Source organism: Carlito syrichta, unplaced genomic scaffold, assembly GCF_000164805.1.
Source record: "Carlito syrichta isolate Samal-C Ts95f unplaced genomic scaffold, Tarsius_syrichta-2.0.1 Scaffold288870, whole genome shotgun sequence".
NCBI classification, from domain to species: Eukaryota; Metazoa; Chordata; class Mammalia; order Primates; family Tarsiidae; genus Carlito; species Carlito syrichta.
Window position 1 is genome coordinate 116,897 of NW_007232966.1, and position 24,628 is coordinate 141,524.

Consider the following 24,628-nt stretch of genomic DNA (forward strand, 5'->3'; position numbering starts at 1 on the left):
TCTAAGATTTTGATAGATTTGATAGTGGAATGGGGGAAGGAGCTGAGAATATTAATTTTATTCAGGGTCTTAGGCTGTAAGACATTAAATAATTAGATAGTAGATTTATTTTTTAAAATCTATTATTTGTAACAGGAAAGATTTTTGTCTTTTTTGAGTTATGGTCTAACTCTGTTGGGTAGGTGGGAGTGCAGTGGTACAATCATGGCTCACTGTAGCCTCGACTTCCTGGGCTCAGGTGAGACTCCTGCCTTGGCCTCCCCAGTAGCTGGGACTACAGGTGTGTGCTACCACAGATGGCTAATTTTTTTTTTTAATTTTAATGTTTTGTAGAGATGAGCTCTTGCTATATTGCCTGGGCTGGACTCAGTCAATACTCTTGCCTCGGCCTTCCAGCATGCAGGAATTACAGGCATGAGCCATCATGCCCAGCCAGGAAAAGATATTTATAAGACCCTCAAATTGAATACAACCTAAATGTTTAAAAATAAAGAATTAGCCTTCCTGCCATCCTACCTACCTTCTTGCCCACCTGCCTTAAATGTGGAAGAAAGCCATCTGGTGGGTGAAACATGGTAGATGTTGGTATGTATGTGGAAGACATTCATGCACCTTAGTACAGGGTGATGGAGCCCTAGCAGGGTACAGGGGGCACCTGTGCAGACAATGGTGGTGATGGTAGGACCCAAAGGGGTAGAGGTGGTGACCAGTGCATAGTTTTAGGGTCAAACTGGGCAAAGTAGGCATCTGTGCTGAGGGGGGAGCAGCCACTGCCTGGAACTGAGTGTTGGAGCATGAGCTGAGTGACAAGTGTCAGCATTGGGTGAGAGTAGTAAGAGCAGCAATGGGAGATTGCTTATATTCAGTTGATTGTTCAAATAAGTACTGAGGGTGATGGGATCCACATTCCTTATTGTGGGCAGAAGGGAGCTACAAACATGAAAAGGGAAAAAACTAGAAAGTGGTATTGCATTAGGATTGGAGATATTGGTGTGAAACCAAGGTTAGATGGATGGACAGATAGATGGATAGAGATGTAAAATGGTGATGTCTGGAGTACTATTCAGAAGAAAAAATAAGCAGGGTTTCTTGGAGAAATAGCTGATTCTAAAGTTGTACACAAGAAAAGAACAAGATAAGCCCGGAACATCTTTCTATATCAGAAAGTAAGAAAATTCTTAAAGAATTATGAGGCCATATAGACACAGAAGCCACCTGAAAAGGACGCTGAGTCGCCAAATCTGGGAAAATTTGAAGGATCCAAATAAATAATGATAGTCATTATTATTACCATTTGATATAAAAATAAATGATTGGCCAGCCTTGGTAACATAGCGAGACCTTGTCTCTACAAAAAAAATTGAAAAATTAGCTGGGCATGGTGGCCCGTGCTGTAGTCCCAGCTACCGTGGAGGATGGAGGATCACCTGAGTCCAGAGGGGAGAGGCTGCCATGAGTTGTGATCATCATGATCATGCCACAGCACTCCAGCCCCGGCAACAGAGTGAGACCCCCCAACTCAAAAACAAATACGTAAAAATAAATAAATAAATTGATAACTTCAAAGACAAAAAAGATTTTCCTTATGTAGAATAAGATCCAACAAATGTAAAAAGACTAACAGAATCAGAGTTACCATTTGACAACAATCTTAGCAATGATTAAAACAGCCAAGAAGCCGGGCATGATGACTCACACCTGTAATCCCAGCACTTTGGGAGGCGGAGGTGAGAGGATTACCTGAGCCCAGGGGTTTGAGAACAGCCTGGGCAACTTAGTGAGACATCGTCTCTACAATAAATCAAAAAATGAGCCAGTTGTGGTAGTGCCTACCTGTAGTTCCAGCTACTTAGAAGGCTGGAGGCAGACCTCCAGAAGGTCGAGGCTGTGGTGGCCATGAGCATGCCACTGCACTCCAGCCTGAGTGAAAGAGTTAGACTTAGACTCAAAAAAATAAAAATAAAAAACAACCAAGAAACATCAATGATTGCTAAAATTAGTGGATAAAATTTAATGAAGAACAGTATATTTACTTAGTCTCAAATACTCTCTCCCCAAATATTCATTCATCACCATGGGAATGAAGTGATTTTAGAGTGAAGAAACCTGGCAGATGCCACTTACATAATCAATCAGGCACACCACAGTGGGAGAAATGGCAGTCATTTTTATCGAGGAGGATGCAGTAAGAAACACAAAGCATGATTCTTACGGTATTTCTACTAAAAATGCAAAACCCAAATCTAATCATTATTCAAAGTCAGACAAATCAAAGTTGAGGAATAATTAAAAAAGAACTGGCCTTTAGGTTTCAGAAGTGTCAAAGTCATGAAATTAAGGGAAAACTAGGCCAGGCATGGTAGCTCACACCTGTAATCCCAGCCCTTTGGGAGGCTGAGGTAAGAGTATTGCCTGAGCCTGGGGGTTAGAGATCAGCTGGGGCAATATGAAGAGACCTCTTCTTTACAATGAATTAAAACATTAGCTGGGCATGGTGGTGCTCACCTGTAGTCCCAGCTACTTGGAAGGCTGAGGCAGAAGGATCACTTAAGCCCAGGAGGTCAAGGCTGCAGTAGCTGTGATTGTGTAACTGCACTCCAGCCTGGGTGACAGAGTAAGACTCCGACTCACAAAAAAAAAAAAAAAAGGAAAAACTATGTAGAAGTGAAGAGCATTCCAAAGATAGGACAAATAGATGCAATTTGTGCTTGGGGCAGGATCCTTTTGCTCTAACAGGCCTGACTGGGAAAACTGGTGAAATTTGAATGAGATCTGTGGGTGAGATGGTGACATGGCATCAGGGTTACTTTTCTAATTTGCATGGCTCTATATGGTCATGTAGGCAAATGTCCTTGCTTGTGAGAAATGCACACTGAAGAATTCAGGTGTAGGTAAATTTACTCTCCAGTGGCTCAGGAAAAACAAAGTTTTTTGTGCTATTCTTGAAATTATTCTATAACTGAAATTATTTCAAATTAAAAATAGCATGTATGGAACCAACTGTGCTGCCCATCAAAACTGGACTGGGTAAAAAACATGTGGTACATATACACGATGGAATATTATGCACCATATAAAAGGACAAATTGATGAACTTTGCAGCAACTCAAGTGGATTTAGAGTCTATAATACTCAGTGATCTATCACAGAAACAAAGAACTGAGTATCACATGTTCTCACTCATAAGCATGCCCTGAACATTTACCATAATGCTATAAGAAAGGGATTGGAAGTAGTGGGACACTGCCAGGGGAGGGAGGGGGGCACAAAATATCAGTAAGGGTACCTGATCTCAAACCAGGCAAAGAATTGTACCCCACATCTTTAAAATTAAAAAAATTTTTAATAGCATGTAAACCACAATAGAGGATTAACTAAGTTGATGTATCCAAATAATAAAATAGGATGGAAATTTTTTTTTTTTTTTAGCTGGAGTCTCACTCTGTCATCCATACTGGAGCACAGTGGCAAGTTCGCTACCACTGCAGCCTCAACCTGCTGTGCTCAGGCAATTCTTCTGCCTCAGCCTTCCAAGTAGCTGGAAATAGAGGCATGTGCCACCATGTCCAGCTAATTTTTTAAAAATTTATCATAGAGATGAGATCTCACCAAGTTGCCCAGTCTGGTCTCAAACCCCTGAGCTCAGGCAATCCTCTCACCTCGGCCTCCCAAAATGCTGGGATTACAGTGTGCACCACCGTGCCCAGCCTAGGATGGAAATTTTAATGGTGCTTTAGAAAACTATGTAATGACACAAAAGATATTAAAAATCTATAATAATTAAACAAGCATATTATAACTTTATTTATAATAAAGAGCTCATTATTTAACATATAAGAAAGAAGAAAAGAAAGAAAAAGACTGGAAGGATAAACACCAAATGTTAAATATGAGAAGAACCTCAAGAACAGAATACAGGAAAAGGCCAACATGCAAGAAAAGTGTCCAAAAAGAGGAACTATAAAATGTTTCCAAGATTACAGAATAAAGAGAGAAAGATGCTGCAGAGCAAAGGAAACAGAACTTTGAGGAGGAGGGACTTGTTAGAAATGTCAAATATCACAAAAGAGAAGCTAAGGAAACTGACGTTTTAGACAGGACCTATGTCAGGAACTTGAAATATACTATCTCACTTGATCTCTACCAATCTAACAAAGGAATTTCACCTTCAACTTGTCCAAAACAGAACTCCTCTTTCCCATCCCCCAAACCCATTCCTCCTGCTGTGCCAGCCCTCTCAGTACGTGACAGGACTGTGCATGCTGTTCCTCTTTCCATCACATATCACACCTTGTCTCTTCCACCTTCAGAACACATCCTGTTATTGACCAGTTCTTATCCTTTCCCCACATTTTAGCTACCGGTTCTCATCCTCCCTCCCCAAGTTTACAACCACCATCTCTTACCTGAACTTCTGTCATAGCCTCCTAACTGGTATCCTTGCCTCCAACTTTGCCCCCCTGCCCCAACCACATAGCAGTGAGAAGGATCTTATTAAACATTTAAAAACTTAAGCAAATTATGTTACTCACAAATCTTTCATAATTTCCTATAAGCACAGAATAAAAATACATTCTTTACCTTTGGCTATGTAAAGAAGGTACAATTGGGATTTGAAGCAGGATAACGCTTCACCATGCCTTGTGGGACATTCAGCCTCCATGACCCTAACCACTGCTGGGAAACAATTCTTTTTTTTTTTTTTTTTGAGTTGGAGTTTCACTCTGTCACCCAGGCTGGAGTGCAGTGGTGGCACGCTCCTGGCCACTGCAGCATCGACCTGCTGGGCACCGGTGATCCTTCCACCTCAACCTTCCAAGTAGCCAGAACTACAGGCATGCACTACCATATCCAGCTAATGTTTTGGTTTATTGTAGAGAGGAGATCTCACCATGTTGCTAAGGCTGGTCTCAAACCTGTGGGCTCAGGCAATCTTCTCGCCTCGGCCTCCCAAAGTGCTGGGATTATAGGCTTGAGCCACCGTGCCCAGCCAGAAACAATTCTTTATGAGTCTCTTAAGTTCTCTCTCTCTTTTTTTTGTTTTGAGTCAGGGGTCTTGCTCTGTCACCCAGGCTGGAGTACAGTGGCACAATCACAACAATCACACCTCACGGCAGCCTCCACCTCCTGGGCTCAGGCAATCCTTCCATCTTAGACTCCCAAGTAGCTGGAAGTACAGACACATGCCACCATGCCTGGTTAATTTTTTGTGTGTTTTGTAGAGACGAAGTTTTGCTATGTTGCCAGGACTGGTCTCGAACTCCTGGGCTCAAGCTGTCCTCCAGCCTCGGCCTCCCAAAGTGCTGGGATTACTATGCCCAGCCTTCTTGTGTTTTCATACACATTATGAGCAAGACACTATTGGCCTTTTGTTGCAAGACCAGATTGTAGAGAATGTTAGTATAAGAAACAGACTTGGAACACAGAAAAAATGTCTCCCTTCAGAGCAGCCATGATTACTGCCCATTTTTTAAAAATTTGGGTTCCTCTCTTATAACACATTCCACTGTGAGTATCACCTGGACCTTCTAATGTTGCCTGTGGAAACTGTGACTCAGCACAGGGAACCAGCACAATATTGATATCCTGGCTATTACTATTACTGTGAGTAACAAACTATCCTTCATCTCTGACCCAGAAGTCCTATGTCATCCATCATTATCCATAGTACTGTGGCAGGCTAACTTATTAGCTTGCAAGTAGCATAAAGTCTCAAATTCTTCGTGGCTTTTGACATTCACTAATGCTAGTACTCCCCAAAGCATTGCACCAGTGAAAACACTTTTGTACATTTCCAAGCTGGTTTTTGAGAACTCCGTTGCCTTACGCAATCTGGCCTCTCATCATCTCAATAATCTCATCTTCTACCACTTTCCCTCTAGCTTACTCCATCCAGCCATTTTGACCTTTCTGGTCTTTGAAAACCCTCATTTTAGCTCTCACCTCAGGGCTTTTGTGAAGTTTTCTCTGCCTGCAGCACTCTTTCCACATCTGGACATGAGTTATTCCTTCCCTTCAGTGAAGTCTCTGATCTAATGGTACCTCCTCAGAGAGACCTCCCCAGCTTCTCTCTTCTTTCCTTATCCTACTTTTTAAGAAATGACATATTCCTGGCCGGGCTTGGTGGCACAGCACTTTGGGAGGCCGAGGCGAGTGGATTGCCTGAGCCCATGGGTTCGAAACCAGCCCGGGCTATTGGTGAGACCTCGTCTCTACAATAAAAATCAAAATACTAGCCAGGCATGGTGGTGCACACCTGTAGTTCTGGCTACTTGGAAGCCTGACACCAAGGATCGCCTGAACCCAGCAGGTCGATGCGGGGGTGGCTGTGAGCGTGCCACTGCACTCCAGCCTGGGCGACTGAGTGAGACTTAACTAACAAAAAAAAAGACATATTCCAATCTGGCATTATATTATTACATTGGTTATTGTCTGTGACCCTCACTAGAATGTAAACTCAGTGAGGGGAGGGCCTTTGCCAACTCCCTGTCCCTAAAACAATGATAGGAATATTGAAGGTGTTTTTGAAAAAAGTTTGTTTGGGGCTGGGTGCGGTGGCTCAAGTCTGTAATCCTAGCATTGGGAGGCTGAGACAAGAGGATTGCCTAAACCCAGGGGTTCTAGACCAGCCTGGGCAAATTGGTGAGACCTCTTCTCTACAATAAATCAAAAAATTAGCCAAGCGTGGTGGCACGTGCCTATAGTTCCAGCCACTTGAAAGGCTGAGGTGGAAGGATTGCCTGAGCCCAGAGGTCGAGGCTGTGGTGGCCGTACTTGTGCCACTGCACTCTAGCCTGGGCAACAGAGTGAGACTCTGACTCAAAAAATAAATAAATAGATAAATAGGTAGATAGAAAAAAGTTTGCTTAATAAATAAGTTAATTAAATTTAACCCTATTTGGGGAACTCAATGCTATGCTGTTTATAAAACATATAAATAGATATTTCCCCTAAATGCAGTTGCCAAAGGATGTTAAAACAGTTTTACACAAGCACCTGCACTTTTGAGCAATAGGTCATCTTTCATTTTCACTTCAAAACAGAAGTTCTTTTAATTCTCTTCCTTCACTGCTAGAGCTTGCACAAGAACTGCATCCCCAAAAGAGAAAGCAGACATCTGAAAACCCTTAGTGCTCTCAGGTTGGAGATAGAGGTGCAGTATCCTGTGGCCGTTGGGGGTAACCAATGGAAACTGCAAACTCTGGTGTTCAGTAAGGAACGAGAGAGGTACTAATGTTAGTAGTCCCCAAACAAACTATCCTTCATCTCTGACCCAGAAGTCCTATGTCATCCATCATTATCCATAGTACTGTGGCAGGCTAACTTATTAGCTTGCAAGTAGCATAAAGTCTCAAATTCTTCGTGGCTTTTGACATTCACTAATGCTAGTACTCCCCAAAGCATTGCACCAGTGAAAACACTTTTGTACATTTCCAAGCTGGTTTTTGAGAACTCCGTTGCCTTACGCAATCTGGACTCTCATTATCTCAATAATCTCATCTTCCACCACTTTCCCCCTAGCTTGCTTCATCCAGCCATTCTGATTGTATGTACTACTACTACTGGTAGTACTGTTCAGACCAGAACTCTTTTCCCAGTCACACTTGTTGCCGATGATTCTCTCATGAGAAGTAATGAGAGACATTTCAGATCCATGACAAAACCTTTACAGTTTTTGTCCCTATTGATGCACATTAATAAACTTTATGATCTTCTCATTATATATTGTGAGTTCAGTCATTCTCAACCAGTCACTGACCATTAGTTTAAAAATTTCATTGTATAGAACCCTTCTATGTGCTGTCATATTTAGATACTGAGGCAACTCTGATACTTCAAGTGGGTGAAAGAGGTAAGTAACAAGGCTTCCAGACTGTGGTCTAAAAAGGCTGATTTTTACCTAAGCATATTACATTTTATGCTCACACCAAACCTACAAATCAGGTATTAACAATTTTAACATATTACTGCCAATAAAAGACACACTTGATAGAGTGTGGCTTGACCCTAAGTGGAGATCTTTAGGAGAAGTATAACAGGGAAGAATGTGAAGTTAAACTGAGAGTACAAGTAAAAGAGATATTAGGGTGATTGCTGGCAGGTTAAGGATGGGTAAAAAGGAAATTAGAAGTAACTGGTCAACTGGAAAGCAAGAATTGGTTAGAGCAGAGGCTCTCAACCCCCAGGCCACAGACCATTACCTGTTAGGAACCAGGCCACACAGCAGGAGGTGAGCAGCAAGCAAGCAAGCGAAGCTACATATGTATTTATAGCCACTCTCATTGCTCACATTACTGCCTGAGCTCCACCTCCTGTCAGATCAGCAGGGGCATTAGATTCTCATAGGAGCGCGAGTCCTATTGTGAACTGGGCATGCAAGGGATCTAGGCTATGCGCTCCTTATGAGAGTTTAACGCATGATTTTATCTCAGGTGGAACTAAGGGGGTGATGCTAGCGCTGGGGAGCAGCTGCAAACACAGATTAACATTAACAGTGAGGTTTGACTGCACAATCCACCCCCCAATTGTGGAAAAATTGTCTTCCACAAAACCAGTTGCTGAGCCAAAAACGTTGGTAACTGCTGGGTTATAGGGTAGGTCTTGATTTATTCTTTGGTCTCTTCTGTCTTTGGATTAACATCTTGCTTTCCAAAATGTCTCAAGTTCTGAGGTCTGAACCCTAAACCCCAACCCTAACAAAACCAAAATATCTTTCTTAGTCCATTTCTAGGATTTTTATTTTTGAGGAAATGTAGCCTAGCAACAAAAATGTAAGATGTGTCATAAGCTAGGCTGGGCTATAAAGCTACAAAGACAATCTTTGAGTCCTGTCCTTAGAATGTCAGGGGAAGAGAGGCAGATGTGCAGGTCATTAGTCTACAGTGTGATAATTCCAGGATAAAGGCAAACAGAGGGTGCTCAGGAGCACAGAAGAGAGACATTTAAAAAGAAGCTAGCAGGGTCACGCAGGCTTCCTGGAGGATGCTGACTGCTGATGTTAGTCTTGGGGGATGAGCAGACAGTAATGGTGTTGATGGCATTTCAGAAGCAGAGAGGGAAGAAAGAGCATGTCTAGAGAAATGCACATTGTTCGGAGAGCCAGGTTTCACAGCATGAGTGTATGAGTAGCGTGAGATGGGGCCAGAGAGGCATGCAGGGTCCCAGGGTGCCATGAAGACCGAGGACACCCCCAGAAGGATGTTAAGTGGGGAGATCATATGATAAACAGGGTAAAAAAAGTACTGCAGAGACAGAAAGGTCACACTTATTTTAATCTAACTTGTGGGTAAATATCTTCAAGTGATTATTTTTCAAATGTAATGATTGCTGTCTATTAGTTCTTGACATATCATTTGGGTATTGTTCTTTTTATCATCTGCCCAAATTCAGATTTCCTCTACCAGGAGTATTTGGCTAACAAGGAAGAGATGGCCAGGTGCAGTGGCTCAGGACTATAATTGCAGCACTTTGGGAGGCTGAGGCAGAAGGATTGCTTGAGCCAGATGCTCGAGACCAGCCTGGGCAGCATAGTGAGATCTTGTCTCTACAATAAATTTAAAAATTGACTGAGCATGGCGGCATGTGTCTGTAGTACCAGCTACTTGGGAGGCTAAGGTGGAAGGATCATCTGAGCCCAGGATGCTGAGGCTGCTGTGAGCCTTGGTTGTTGTGATCATGCCACTGCACACTAGCCTGGGTGACAGAGTGAGATTCTGACTTAAAAAAAAAATGGGAAAAGACAATGAATAGAAGAGCCCTAAGGATAATGAAGGGGAGAGGGAGTTGGAGAGGAATCTTGCTGAGTCACAGATCACAGAATGCACTCTTGGGCAAGCAACGAGTGATCCAATTGCACTGAAACTGAACAATGGCTCACGTTGCAAAGAAGTGCAAATGTCTTCTGTTGGTACAGTTCAGTCAGGGAAGGAGAAAAAGGCTAGGAAAAACAACATCCCAAGTTTTTATAGTAAAAGTGGAGAATATTTCTCTTCCATAGACAGTTAAAATGTTTTAAAAAAAGATATTCTTCATTTAAGAAAATTTTAGAAGAATAGTAGTTTAGTCAACTAGGTGAATGCAAGCATCTCTTGCTTATTCTACTAGGAACTTGTTTGGTTAACTGAAAACAGAATTAAGCATCATTTTCTAAGCATTTAAAATCCTATCGCTATTGCATTGTATTTCATATGATTTTATCCTGGGCCAGATGAATTGAATCATAGGCTTCGAATCTTATATTCCTTTTCAAGTTTTATATCCCAAGCTGGATTTTTTTTTAATTGGAGTCTCACTCTGTCACCCAGGCTGGAGTACAATAACATGCTCACAGCCACCACAGCCTCCACCTGCTGGGCTCAGGTGATCCTTCTGCCTCAGCCTTCTGAGTAGTTGGAAATACAGGCACGCACCATAACACCTGGCTAATTTTTTGATTTATTGTAGAGATGAGGACTCACCAAGTTGCCCAGGCTGGTCTTAAACCCGTGGGCTCAGGCAATCCTCTTAACTCAACCTCCCAAAGTGCTGGGATTATAGGTATGAGCCACAGTACCCAGCCTCCAGAGAGCTTGTGGTCAAGGGGATGTTCACTCACAGAAGGCGCGGTGGGCACAAGGTCATTTTCTGTTCTTCCTGTCTGCATTGCTGTGTGAACCCGGACAGACTCATAAATGGAAGGTTCTTCCACTTTTCTTGGGTAGGGATGCTTTAGAACCATCAGAGTACCTAAGTGAAGACAAAAAACACATGTATAATTCAATAGTATCCACAGAAGGAAGGTCCAGGTGTTCACTGGAGAACTATAAATGGATTGTAAAGCCTCTTGGTTTTTCATGTATTCATGTTCCCATTGTCTCAGCAGAGATCAGGTGGTAACTGTGTGCGAGGCACTTAAGTTGGACAAAGATATAAACGTTCTCTGGTGTTCTAGTGCTCAGAACCAGTTATGGGTATGGCTGTTTAAATGAACATGGCATTGAAATCAACGGTAGCAGTGGGAACAAAGCATGGTGACAGCCCCCAGTGGCCCTGAAGACCTTTCTTTGGGAGGACTCAGGACAGTTTTTGTAAAGGAGGTAGCATTCTATTTAGATCTGAAGCAAGGACTGGAAGTCCTTTGGAAAACCTAGGAAGGTTTTACCAAAGCCGGGAAAAGAAAACTAAACAAATGCACTGAAGTATAGGAGGATCTTTTGTACTGTCATACCAGTTTCAGAACAAACTGGTAACAAAGTAAGTGAATCTCAAAAAAAAGTGAACTCACAGCATTTTCTTCACTTTCTCCCATCACCCAGTTACTAAAGTAGATAAAGGAAGCCTTTGTCTTCTTAAGTGAACTTGACCTGAGCAGGCTAGTGCTCAGGTGGGATTTCCTCCGCTTCTATTCAGGAGGAGGGGTGTGTGGGCAGAAAAAGGACTCAGCCCAGGAGGCCTGGCGTCGGCAGCCTAGAAACTTCATTCTGAGGGCTTAGAGCTTACTTAATACTCGATACTTCTGATAGTTCCCTCTTTGCATCCTTCTCCCAATCAATCAATTAGAAACTAAAAATTTTGACTACAAAAAAAAAAAAAGTAACTTAAGGGATTTCCCCCCACCCTCTTGATATTCCTTCTTGCTTTTTATATCACTAGGTTATTTTCTGTGGCAGGCCCAGGATTGTACCAACATGAGGAGATGTCAAGAATTCAGCAATTCATTCAACAAGTACTGACTGAGTTTTGCTCTATGCCAGACACTTGTCTAGGTACTGGGAATACAACAGCAAACAAAGGAGATACAACATCTCCTCTTATGGAGCTTACATCTTAGGTAGGAGAGTCAGAAAAAAAAAAAAATTTAATATTTTAGATGTGAGAAATGATAGGAAAAAATGAGTAGAGCAAAATAAAGGACTAGAGAGTTTAAAAGGTGGGCTTAGGAGAGGGTGATATTTACACGGATGGTCAAACAGGGCATCTTTGAAAAGATGATTTGAAAGATTATAGGAAGTATAGACTTTGGTGCCAAGCATGGTAGTTTGTGTCTACAATCCCAGCACTTTAGGAGGCCAAGGCAGGAGGATTCCTTGAGCCCAGGAGTTTGAGACCAGCCAGGACAGACCCGCAAGACCTTGTCTCTACAGAAAGATAAAAAAATTAGCCCAGCATGGAGGTGTGTGCCTGTCATCCCAGCTGCTCAGGAGGCTGATGTGGGAGACTCCCTTGAGCCCAAGAGTTTGAGGCTGTAGTGAGCCATGATTCTGTCACTGCACTACAACCTGGACAATAGAGTGAGATGCTGCCTCAAAAACAAACAAACAAACTAACAAACAAACAGGAAGTATAGACTCTGAATTGGTGTAGGAGAGAAACAATGAAAAAGAAAAAGAAACATCTCCTCTGTAGTTAAAAAAATAAAAACAAAAATAAACCCTTCCACAATCCTTGAGTCCTTCAGTGGGTACAACGTCTGATTGCAAAAACAGAACTGTGGCTTCGGATACTTGGTCCCAGATGCTGAGCTGCTAGACAATGAAAAGAAGGCTGTTGGAAAAAACCAGAAGAGGGCTCCGATCTTGACCCCAGAGGAGCATGAGAGATTGGTTCCTCCTCTTTCTGCATCTTCTTGGCATCAGCAGCATTAGGATCACCATGAAAAATGGCTTTGGCCGTTATCAGAAGCCCCATCGTGCTCTTGCTCATTGTCAGTGCTCTCTTCAGTGCTCTCTTTTGTCAATGTGATCTTTTCATGAGAACAGATCCAGTCATATGAGAAGGGGCCTCTACAGTTTGATAGTCAGAATGAAAGCGGTGACACCTACATCAAGAGCAGCCACTGTGCAGGCTCAGGGCCATGCGAATTCAGTGGTAACCTTGCAGAGACGGGGTGAATCCAGGGCTGGGTTCTCAGTGGCCTGTCCCCGAGAAACGTCTCCAGTGAGTAATATGCCTGGCAGTCACCCTGGCCTTATGGAAAGAGCACAGGCAGAGAACAGGGTTCAATTGTTGCCATCACCAAACACTACCACTCACTACCTATTTTGTTTCTTTATTTTAATAGTTTTGGGTGGGTGCAGCGGCTCACGCCTATGATCCCAGCACTTTGGGAGGCCAAGGTGAGAGGATTGCCTGAGCCCACGGTTTCGAGACCAGCCTGGGCAACTAGGCGAGACCTCATCTCTACAATAAATCAAAAAACTAGCCGAGCTTGGTGGCATGCATCTGTAGTCCCAGCTACTTGCAAGGCTGAGGTGAAAGGATCGCCTGAGTCCAGCAGGTCGATGATGAGGTGGCCATGAGCATGCACAGCACTCTAACCTGGGTGACAGACTGAGACTCCAACTCAAAAAAAAAAATAGTTCTATGGGAAATGAATAGTTGCTGGTTAAATGGTTACACTGTACAGTGGTGAAGAAGTCTGGGCTTCAAGTGTACCCACCACCTGTGCACATTGTACCTGATACGTGATTTTTTGTCCCTCCACGCCTTCCCAGCCTGCTCCCTCTGAGTCTCCAATGTCCATTATACCATCCTTTATGCTGTTGCAGATTCTGAGTTTAGCTCCCACTTATAAGACTCATTACCTATTAACCTCAGACAACCGTTGTGAACTTATGTCTCTTCACAAGGCACCAGATAAAGAGTGTGGAAAGCTTATAAAATGTTAGATATTGCCATCGTTTGACACAGAGTATTTTTAAATCCTTAAAATGCTAATGATTGCATCTTTGGGAACATGGATTTGAAAATGTTGAGTTTAAGAAGACCTAGGTGCAACATTCTCCTAATAAAAATGGTGGTAGTCTAGTAATCACTGCCTATAGCTCTTAGATAAAACGGGGCTTTTAAACACTTCCATCCCAGAGAAGGGAAGGGGAAATGGAGCCTAGGGCTCAAAAGAGTTACCAAATTAGAAACATTTTGAGGTTGAGGCTATGGTAACTGTGAGCGTGTGACTGCACTCCAGCCTGGGAGAGTGAGACTCCAACTCAAAAAAAATAAATCGAGAAAAGAAACCTTTTGAAAGCTTCTGCTTTATACATAGTCAAAGCTAAATTTCATTCTACTTCATATGCTTAATGTGAAAATGACACTTTAAATGACACTGAAGAAGGAATATACCTGGTTAATATGACCAAGCACACCCCTCAGATACTCCTGCATGTGTTAGTTTCCTATTATTATTGTATCAAATTGCCACAAACTTAGTGGCTTAAAACAACTCAAATTTATTAACTTACAGTTCTGGAACTCTGAAGTCTGAAATGGGCCTCATTAGTTGAAAGTTAAGGTACTGGTCAGGCTTTTTTCTTTGAGGAGGCTTGAGGGGAGAACCCATTCCCTGGCATTTTCCAGCTTTCAGAGCTGCTCTTGTTTCTTTCTTCTTTTCTTTTTTTGTGTCAGGGACTCACTCTGTCACTTAGGCCAGAGTGCAGTAGTGTTATCATGGCTACCGCAGCCTCAACCTGCTAGGCTCAAGCTATCTTTCCACCCTAGCATTCCAAGTAGCTGGAACTATAGGTGCTCACCACCATGCTCAGCTAATTTTTTGTGGACATGAGGTCTCACTGTGTTGCCCCTGCTTGTCTTGAACTACTGAGGTCTCCCCTCTGCCTCCCAAATGCACTCATTTCTTGACTTGTGAAACTTTTCTTCCATCTTCAAAGCTAGTAACAGCAAGTCAAGAACTTGTCACACTGCAATCTCTCTGGCTCTTCTTGCTCCTTCTTTTACTGATAGAGACCATGGTGGTTGCAGTGGTCCCGCCTGGACTATCTAAGATAATATCCCTGTCTCATAAGTTTCTGTTCAGCAACTGTTCTGTTCTGTTCTTTTTATCTCTCCTTTCCATATAAAACAACATATTCACAGGTCTGGAGAAATATGTGATGTCTTTGGGAGGCCATTATCCTGCCTACCACAGCTTCAATCCCTGGGGGAGAAGCATGTGTAAGGGGCTATTGTGCTGTAGTGCAAGGTATCAGAAAGCCATTGCCCTTCCAACATGTGCATTTCCAACTTCTATGAGCCTTTACAGAACAGGTGTGATGTCAAATTTATCTCTGCATCCCTACCATCTGACAGAGTTCCTGGCAGAGTGAAGGCTTGGTGAGTGAGTGAATGAATGAATGCTATGGTAATTCAGGCTTAAGTCAAGGAAGACCTTGGGTTGAACCAGCCTCCCAAGTCCACAACTACCCCGACCTGGCACAAGACAGGACAACAACTTTAGGTATGGCTCTCCATTGGCAGGGGGCAAATTCTATTTCAAAAACTCCTCTAGGGCAAGGTGCGGTGGCTCATGCCTATCATCCCAGCACTTTGGGAGGCTGAGGTGGGAAGATCGCTGAGCCCAGGAGTTCAAGACCAGCTTAGGCAACATAGCAAGACCTCATCTCTACAAAAAATACAACAAAATTAATGGGACATGGTGGCATGTGCCTATAGACCCAGCGACTCGGGAGGCTGAGGCAGAAGGACTGCCTGAACCCAAGTGTCTGAGGCTGCAGTGAGTTATGATTATGCCACTGCATTCCAACCCTGGGTGGCAGAGTGAGACCTTGCCCCCAAAAACAAACACAACTTCCCTAAGTATAACTGAACAAAAACCAAACGAGGGGAACTGGTATTAAGTCAACCAGGAGTGTGGAATTGACTATAGATTGATTTTAACTAGTAAGACCAAGAATGAGGATAAACTGAATTATGGGATTAAGAAAATGACAAACTACTAATAAAATGGTAATTTCTGACACAAATTTCGTGTTCTAAAAAACAGATCTCCTTTGGTGACTATTCTTGCCCAAGGAAGAGCCAATATCTAGATTCTTGGCATGACTGCTGGGCTTACAATAGTTTCCCCTTCTGAAGAGTCTGTCCTACCCCAGTGTACAATCCTCATAGTTGTGTCACACCACCAGTCTCTGATGCCTCCCCTCAGACACCTCATCTGGGCCACATCAATTAGATTCACGTCCTGCAGATCTACTTCAATACTTCTCTGGAGAGAAGGTTCGCTAACTTCAGTTTCTGAACTTCATAAAGGTGACTTTGTTTCCTGCATTTGACATGAAACCTGGTTTCAGAAATGCTGGGGAGGAACATTTTTGAAATGATCAGAGCTAAAGAGAGACGAGGACTTCAACTGCCTAAAAGCCTCAGAACTGCCATGACTACTAAGCTGATTCTTTACTGTCTCTTGGTTGTTCAGCTTGCCCTTGAATTCTGGGAGGATATATTATTAATACCCTTCTAAAAAATTCTACTCTTCTCCCTGTACCCCATTCTTTTTTTGAAAAACAAACAAACCAAAAGCCAAAAACATTCAACCAGGCACAGTGGCTCATGCTTGTAATCCCAGCATTTTGGGAAGCCGAGGCAGGAGGATTGCTTGAGTTCAGAAATTCAAAACTAGCCTGGGCAACATAGCAAGACCTTGTCTCTACAAAAAAAAAAAAATTAGTTGGGCATGGTGACATGTGCCTGTAGTCTCAGCTACTCAGGAGGCTGAGGCTGAAGGACTGCCTGAGCCCAGGAGGTTGAGGCTGCAGTGAACCATGATAGTGCCATTGCACTTCATCCTGGGTGACAGAGTGAGACTCTGACTTAAACAAACAAACAAGTAAACAAACAAACAAACAAAAACTCAGCTACTCAGAGTTGGTTTCTGCCATTTGCAATCAAAAGAGACTTATCTAATGTAGCCACCGCAGACTAATTATACTTTGCACGCAAAGTCCAAGATGGCGACTCAGCTCCACAGGAAGGGAACTCTGGGTGAGTGATTTTCAGACCAAATGAACTCCAGGACTTGGCTGGAAGATTCAGATAAAGGCAACAGGAGGCATAGGGTGGCAGAGAAAGAAAAAGAAGAAAGATCAGCAACCACAACCTTGGACACTTGGCTGTAAGTTTCACTTCAGTTTTTGAACTACATCAAGGTGCCGGTTGTTTCCTGCCTCTGACATGAAACCTGGTTTCAGAAATGCTTGGTGGAGGTACATTTCTGAGATGATCAGAGTTGGATGGAGGCAGGCATTCTGATTTGATTTGGCTGATTGGTGACTTATAGTTATATATGTAAGAGTTACATATATACCTCTATATACAATATGAGATTGTACTGAAGGACTCTTGATCTCATATTCCAGTGAGAATTCAGAAAAAAGAGTAAGGACAGTCTCAAGTCAATGGCATTGGCTTGGTGTCTGAAATAGGATGTAGTACAGGGCACACATAGCTCCTGAAGAAAAATTTTTGTTTATAGTATTTATTTATTTTTATTCTTTAAATTGTGGAGATGGGGTTTTGCTATATTGTCCAAACTGGTCTCGAACTCCTTGGCTTCCTAAAGTGCTGGCATTACTGGCATGAGTCACCATGCCTGGCCATAGAATATTTCTTTTATGCACTAAGACCGGTGCTTACTCATTAGGTACCCCAACTACACTGAAAGGTGTTTGAAGGCAAAAATGGTATTTGATTTCTCTCTCTATGTCATCGGTGACTAAAAGTGCCATCTCACAGTCAACACTCAACACATATTTGCTGAATTAATTAAAATAAGATCACATCTATCCATGTTTCATTATTGCCGTCAGGTTCAGAAAACCAGCTTAGTGTCTGGCATGATGGGTTCCTCTGTCTCCCAGTGCCATGGGAAGTAGATTTCTAGAGGGTGGTTATAGGGATATTCAGAGTCTTTTTTTCTTCCTTCTTTGTCACCTGCTCTGCAAATGGACTTTAACCCATGTTCATTTACATGTGAAGGGGGTTTAATATTCAATTTTCAGTCTCACAGGGAGAAATACACTGAGCTGGGAGAAGTAGCCTGGTTAGTCAGAGTGGGTGAGGCTTCCGTTTAGTCATTCAAGTTAAGTCAGGTCATTCTTTGTGGAGTGTTCACTTGATTCCACCACTTACATGAGTCCACTATGGAACTGGATTAAAGTTTGAAGAGTACCTCACAAATATTTGATAAACAAAAATTCAATAGTCCCTAACCTAACCCTACATGATACACCAAAGAATTTACAACTGTTGCATAGAATTGCATGGAATTAATGACCACAAAAGATTTTATCAGATGACAGTAATAATGATTGCATACTTAAGGTATGCCAAGAATCATTCCAAATGTTTTATATAGCAAATCTCCTTCAATCTTCACAAGTCATTCAAGTATAAACTTTTACCATCAGATCTATTTTATAAGATGATGAAACTGAAACTCGGAGAGGTTATGTAAGTTGCCTGAGGACACACAGCTAACAAATGGGCAGAGGCTGAAGTTGAAACCGAGAATTTGTGTTTACTTGTTATACCATAATGATTCTCAGCTTTGCTGCAGTTACCATGGAAAGCTCTATGGCATGTGAAATGTTGTGTTCTATTGTGAGCAAAGGTTCACATGTATAAATCAAAGTTTAAAGAAATGCCTCTTTAGGAGGCAGCTTGAGGACAGGAGATGTGAGTTTTTGCTTCAACATTTCTCACCAGGCCTCAGTTTCTTCATTTGTAAAGAAGAAATGAAAGGTTCCCTGACCTCCCTTCCAATTCTAACATCTTGTAAATCTAGTTAAACACACAGGCCCAACAAGGAGAGAAAACACAAAGACGTTTAGTAACCAAATGCTTGCACTGCTTCCTATAAATGTACAATATGCATTTGAAATACTTTGTTCCTGGTGGCATTTTATCTGTGTCTCTCATATTCCCTTCCCTCTACTTTCTCATTCCAACTTTAAATTTTATTTTACCCTCTTGTATTCAGAAAGACTGTTAGATATCCTTGCTGGAGAAATATGAATAAGATGGGACTGAGTATTTGGGGAATGTTTTCATTTATTTATTTTCTTTTTCATTTGGAGTCTCATTCTGTCACCTGGGCTGGAGTGAAGGCAATCCTTATGCCTCAGTCTCCCGAGTAGCTGGGACTACAGGCTTATTTTTTGATTTTTTTTGTAGAGACAATGTATTGCTATGTTGCCTAGACTGGTCTTGAACTCCTGGGCTCAAAAAATCCTTCTGCCTCAGCCTCCCAGTGTGCTGAGATTATAGATGTAAGCCACCCTGCCTGACATTTTGGGGATATTTTCTAGTCAGTCTTTTTATGTTTTAAGAGTTACTCCAGTATAATTTCTCAAATGGCAACTCATGTAAATAAAATGAGAATAGCAATAAATACAAAGAGATTTTGTATTTATTGATTCACATTCTCTGAAACAATAGGTTTACATCACACATCAAGCACATTATTATAGGTTTTGAAGAGGAGAAAAAGATACTAAGGGATAGGACTAAGACGTGCACTGTAGCCCTGCCACATCCTACAATCATTCTATTGCATTATTGTGGCAGGGCTTCTTCCCATCCAAATCTATTTAAGGCCATGCTGGGTCGTAACAGTATTGTACCGCAGGGTCACTGTGGGAACCATTTCAGGAGACAGCAAGATGCGTGGAAAACACCTATACTTTAGGACCAAGAGGGCCTAGATTCTAACCTCAGTTCTGATGCTTACTAGCTGTGCAAACTTGGGAGGGCAGCTTAAAACCTCTAAGTTTTTTATTTCCTCATCTGAAAATGGGAACACTATATGCATTATTGTGGTTAAGATTAGATTTTTTTTTTCTTTCTTTTCTTTTTAGGCAGGGTCATGCTCTGTCACTCAGGCTGGAGTGCAGTGGCACAATCATAGCACACTGTAGCTTCAAACTCCTGGACTCAAGTGATTTTCCTGTCTCAGCCTCTTGGTTGCTGGGACTAGAGGCATGCACCATCAGACCTGGCTAATTATTTTATTTTATTTTTGTAGCGATAAGGTCTCACTGTGTTGACCAGGCTGATCTTGAATCCTGCACTCAAGCAATCCTTCTGCCTCATCCTCCAAAAGTGCTGGGATTGCAGGCATGAACCATTGTGCCCGCTACAGGGGGTTAAATGATTTGATGAGGGGGAAAACATGTAGCAGAGTGCCTGGAATTTAGCAAACACTCCACAAATGCTGGCTGCATATCCTCTCTCACTTGCCTTTTCCTTTTTCAAACACATCTTATCAACAAACTAAGACAAACTTTTATTTTTGGCAAACATAAACTAAAGAAGTGATTCTTGGTTGTAGTTTGGCAAAATTTCAGGTTGTCACTAGTTATTTTCAGAAATATCACAAAATTCTCAAATTAAAATTAATTTAACTTCATTATTTTTAAATGCCACCTGAGTAAAATGGCTGGTGTCACAAAATAAAATAATAATTGCTGTAGCAGTTATTAAAAGATTGGGAATCCCCATAGCAAAACAAAAAGAGAAGTGGAGAGTTGACATTTACTGAAGAACCAGATAGGATCTTCAAAACTGAGAACCAATTATTGTAAAGGGTAAGCACAAACATGGCACTTGACTTGTATTATATTTTCTCATGCCAGTTAGGTAATTAAACTTGTAACACAGAATGATAAATTGTACATGAAAATTTTATATTAAAAGTTATTGAAATATAAACAAAAGGTAGTTGGAAAGGTAATATTTGTTCTAATAATATTTGGACATAGCATAAAGATACATGCCACTACATTTTCTTTTTTTTCTTTTTTCTTTTTTTTTTTTTTTTTGAGTCAGAGTCACTCTGTCCCCCAGGTTGGATTGCAGTGGCACACTCATGGCCACTGAAGCCTCAACCTGCTGGGAGATGATCCTTCCATCTCAGCCTTCCAAGTAGCTGGAGCCACAGGTACACATCATCATGTATGGCTAATTTTTTTATTTACTGTAGAGACAAAATTACACCAAGTTGACCAGGCAGGTCTGGAACCCCTGGGCTCAGGCAATCCTCTCGCCTCTGCCTCCCAAAGTGCTGGGATTACAGGCATGAGCCACCACGCCCGGCCACCTTCTACATTTTCAAGAATTTTATACAAAGCATAGTTTGAAACGATGTTTTGTGTTGCACATATACTTAGTGATGATTAAATTCAGAATTTGTCTTTCATTTGTTATAGTAGGATGTTATATAAAACATATTCATATTTATGCATGAATATGTATGAAACTTAGCTAATTTTATCAAGAGGGTACAGTAAAAATTAATAATTAATCAAACATTTTTTTTTTTTAATCAGAGTCTTACTCTATTGCCCAAGCTGTAGTGCAGTGGCACACTTGCCGTCACCACAGCCTCGATCTACTGGGCTCAGGCGATCCTTCTGCCTCAGCCTTCCAAGTAGGCGGAACTACAGGCATGCACCACCATGCTCGGCTAATTTTTTGATTTATTGTAGAGATGAGGTCTCACTAAGTTGCCCAGACTGCTTTCAAACCCATGGGCTCAGGCAATTCTCTCACCTTAACCTCCCAAAGTGCTGGGATTATAGGCATGAGCCTATAATTATAGGCACGTGCCCAGCCTAAACATGTTTATACTAATAAAAAAAAGTCTCAAACTTTCAAGTCCATTTGAGGTTAGTTTAGAAAACATGCATACATATGAATATGTTTTATATAACATCCTACTATAACAAATGAAAGACAAATTCTGAATTTAATCATCACTAAGTATATGTGCAACACAAAACATCGTTTCAAACTATGCTTTGTATAAAATTCTGAAAATTAAAATGTTAGAAGTTGGCTGGGCTTGGTGGCTCAGCCTGTAATCCCAGCACTTTGGGAGGCCGAGGTAAGTGGATTGCCTGAGGCTGGGGGTTCGAAACCAGCCCAGGCAACTTGGCGAGACCTTGTCTCTACAATAAATAAAGAATTAGTTGGGCATGGTAGCACATACCTGTAGTTCCGGCTACTTGCAAGGCTGAGGCAGAAGGATTGCCAGAGCCCAGCAGGCCAAGGGTGCTGGGATCATGCCACTGCATTCTAGCCTGGGCAACAGAGTGAGACTCCAACTCAAAAAAAAAAGAATTATAAGTATCTTAAGGGCATTCATGAGTATTAATAAGCAAAAATTAGAGTGAACAGAAACTTTAATGGAGATGAGACATTAAATGCAGATTATGACAAAGGAAAGGGAAAATTATAATAATAAAGTCAACGTTGGCAGGAGGCTTAGATCTTGCATAGGAAACCCTTGTTCCTCAGATTAGGAAACAGAAATCCTGAGAGTTTAAAGAGTAGAAAATAGAAATAGAATACGTAAAAAGATATCTTAAAATGGTATTCATTTCTTTGGGTCAACACTTTCACTTAAGTGCAAAGATTTTCTTATGACCCAGAACCAGGTATTCTGGGTTTCACTCTGCTGAAGGGATTATATATAATTAACAGGCAAAAGGGTAAAGTTTTGGTTTTTTGGACATCATTTTCATTGCACTCAAACATAATGCCATTCCTGCCAGTAGATAAATATAAGAAAGACTTGGACCTTCTGGGCTCAAGGAATCCTTCTGTCTCAGTCTCCCGAGTAGCTGGGACTACCAAGTACATCACCAAACCCAGCTAATTTTTTGATTTTTGTAAAGATGTGGTCTCTCTATGTTGCCTAGTCTGGTCTCGAACTCCGGGGGTCAAGTAATCCTGCTGCCTTGGCCTACCAAAGTGCTGGGATTATAGGTGTGAGCCACCGTGCCTGGATGAAAGTCTCTTTTTAATAATCTCTCTCTAAGCCCTCCAGAGGAAAGCTGGATCTAGGAGGGATCTGGCTAATAGGAGTGGCCTGTAATATCTCATTCTAGTCCTTTCCATTCTGGGAATCTGAAGTTGAGAACCCAAGCAGGGCCTCACCCATTGTGTGAACAAAGGCTTGCCCTGGTGATTGTAATCAAACATAAACTGTAAGATGAATTTGTACTTCATCTGATGATGAACAAGAAATCATCAGCTTGGAAGTCTCCTGATCCACTGGAAGCCAATACCAGGAGCCAATTCTTAAATGAACAAGAAGAAAAGATCTATTTTTGGAAGGTGGCATACCAGCTTCCATTCACCATTCTTTATAGGCTGCAGTGCTGACTCCGTGATTTCCGAGGACCTTCTGGATTTTAGAGTTTACCACATTATCTTGTTTCCTGAGGCCTATTACTCCCAGAAGGGCAAGAGTGAAATAGTCATCTGTCATGGGTTTTGCCCCTTGTTCCCAGCCTTAGTGGCTTTACCTTCGTCTGGATAAGAGGAATACAGCTAGCGGACTCTAACCCAAGGGCTTGGAACCAGCAAGTCAAGTACATATCAGCACCAGGGGCCTGAAGTAGGGATTCATATGGCAGCAAATTCTTCATTAGATAATGAATTGAACAGAGGGAAGGCAGTAAAGAGGATAAAAATATTAGGTTCTTGAGTTTTACTGCAATAAATAAAATAGTAATTACAGTAATGATAATGATACAGCAAGTTTAGCTTTAGAGAAACCACTACAGGAGTCTGGATTAGAAATCCTTACCATCCCTAATGCATTCATCAGAAGTCTGCTTTACTCAAAGCAATGTATTTACAGGGAAGTTTAGCATAACCCCAAATGCAATGTCAAGGCACCTTTATTTTGGAGGGCAGCCTTGAGTGATCCTCTCACCTGGTGATTGAATTAGTACCAAAAAGTTTCAACCAGAAAGCACTGCATTCACTCTGATTGCAAATGTTTTGAAATCTGCCAGTAGGCAGACTACATACCATTTTCCCTAACTTGGAAAAGGGCCAGGGAGAAGCACAAAGAAGGATCAGAAGAATTGAATGTAGAGTCTAGGAAAGGAGTTTAAAAGAAGCAAGCTGCCTTCACTTGGGGAAAGAAGAAAAGGCAGAAAAGTAACAATGCTAGTGACTTTGAAGGCCACAGAGAGTTCCTACTCATAGTTATCCATTTATTCACGTATTCATTCACCCCAAGTGCCCTGCACTGAGCCAGAATCTGGTGGGTGTAGAGAAGGACAAAAATAGAGGCACACAAAACAAAGCACTGGCTTTAAAAATCTCCTCTCCATTGCTAGTGGCCGAGAATTGAACAAAATCAAGTGTAGAGTTGGACACAAGTAGGAAACAAGTCTGAAGTGATGGGATCTGAGAGACTGAAATGCTTGCCAATGTCAAGGTAGCAAAGGAAATAAATACATCCCGATTTGTGATTTGTTTATGAGAACAACTACTGGTTAAATGCTGAAGTGATTTTCTGAACTGAATGGGAGAATTTCTACCAGAAACAAAAAATCAACTATAGCTTCCATTTTTTTAGTTTGGAATATTCTACTGTTGGCCTGATGCGATCACTATAAAGCAAAGCAAGTATTGTATAGTTTCCGTTGTGCTTTTCATCTGTGCTAGATACTGTATGATTCATATCAGGGACTGTCCAGGTCACATAAATGGCACAAAAGACAGAAGTTGATGATGGCAACTCTTCCCACCACCTTGAAGTTAACAGAAAGCCTAGGTTACTAAGAAAATACGTATGCATGAATTCATGGTAGCCAGCCGTGTTATGAAGTCTTGAGTTCCTCCTGTGCCACAGGTTCTTGGAACTTCCCAGTCTTTGATTAACTGAGATTTATCGTCATGTAGGACAAATAAGGTTGTGATCTTATATCACAAATATAAGAGTAAACTTTTACTTTATTTAAATAACATAGGCAAACAAGTTAGATAATTCAAGTATCTGGGCTTTTTTTTAACATAAATTTTCTGATTTGACTCTATTCAAACAGGAAATCTCAAA

At 41.7% G+C, this 24,628-nt stretch overlaps 1 protein-coding gene across 3 annotated transcripts in view; it reads right to left on the minus strand.

Moving 5' to 3' along the window:
* Positions 1-24,628, minus strand: part of DAPP1 (dual adaptor of phosphotyrosine and 3-phosphoinositides 1) — a 90,218-nt gene that overhangs the window by 40,391 nt on the left and 25,199 nt on the right. For all 3 annotated transcript variants that reach the window (XM_021710401.1, XM_008053922.2, XM_021710402.1), the window contains exon 4: positions 10,595-10,725. In XM_021710401.1, coding sequence (XP_021566076.1) covers positions 10,595-10,725 — 131 coding nt within the window. The remainder of the gene's footprint in view (positions 1-10,594; positions 10,726-24,628) is intronic.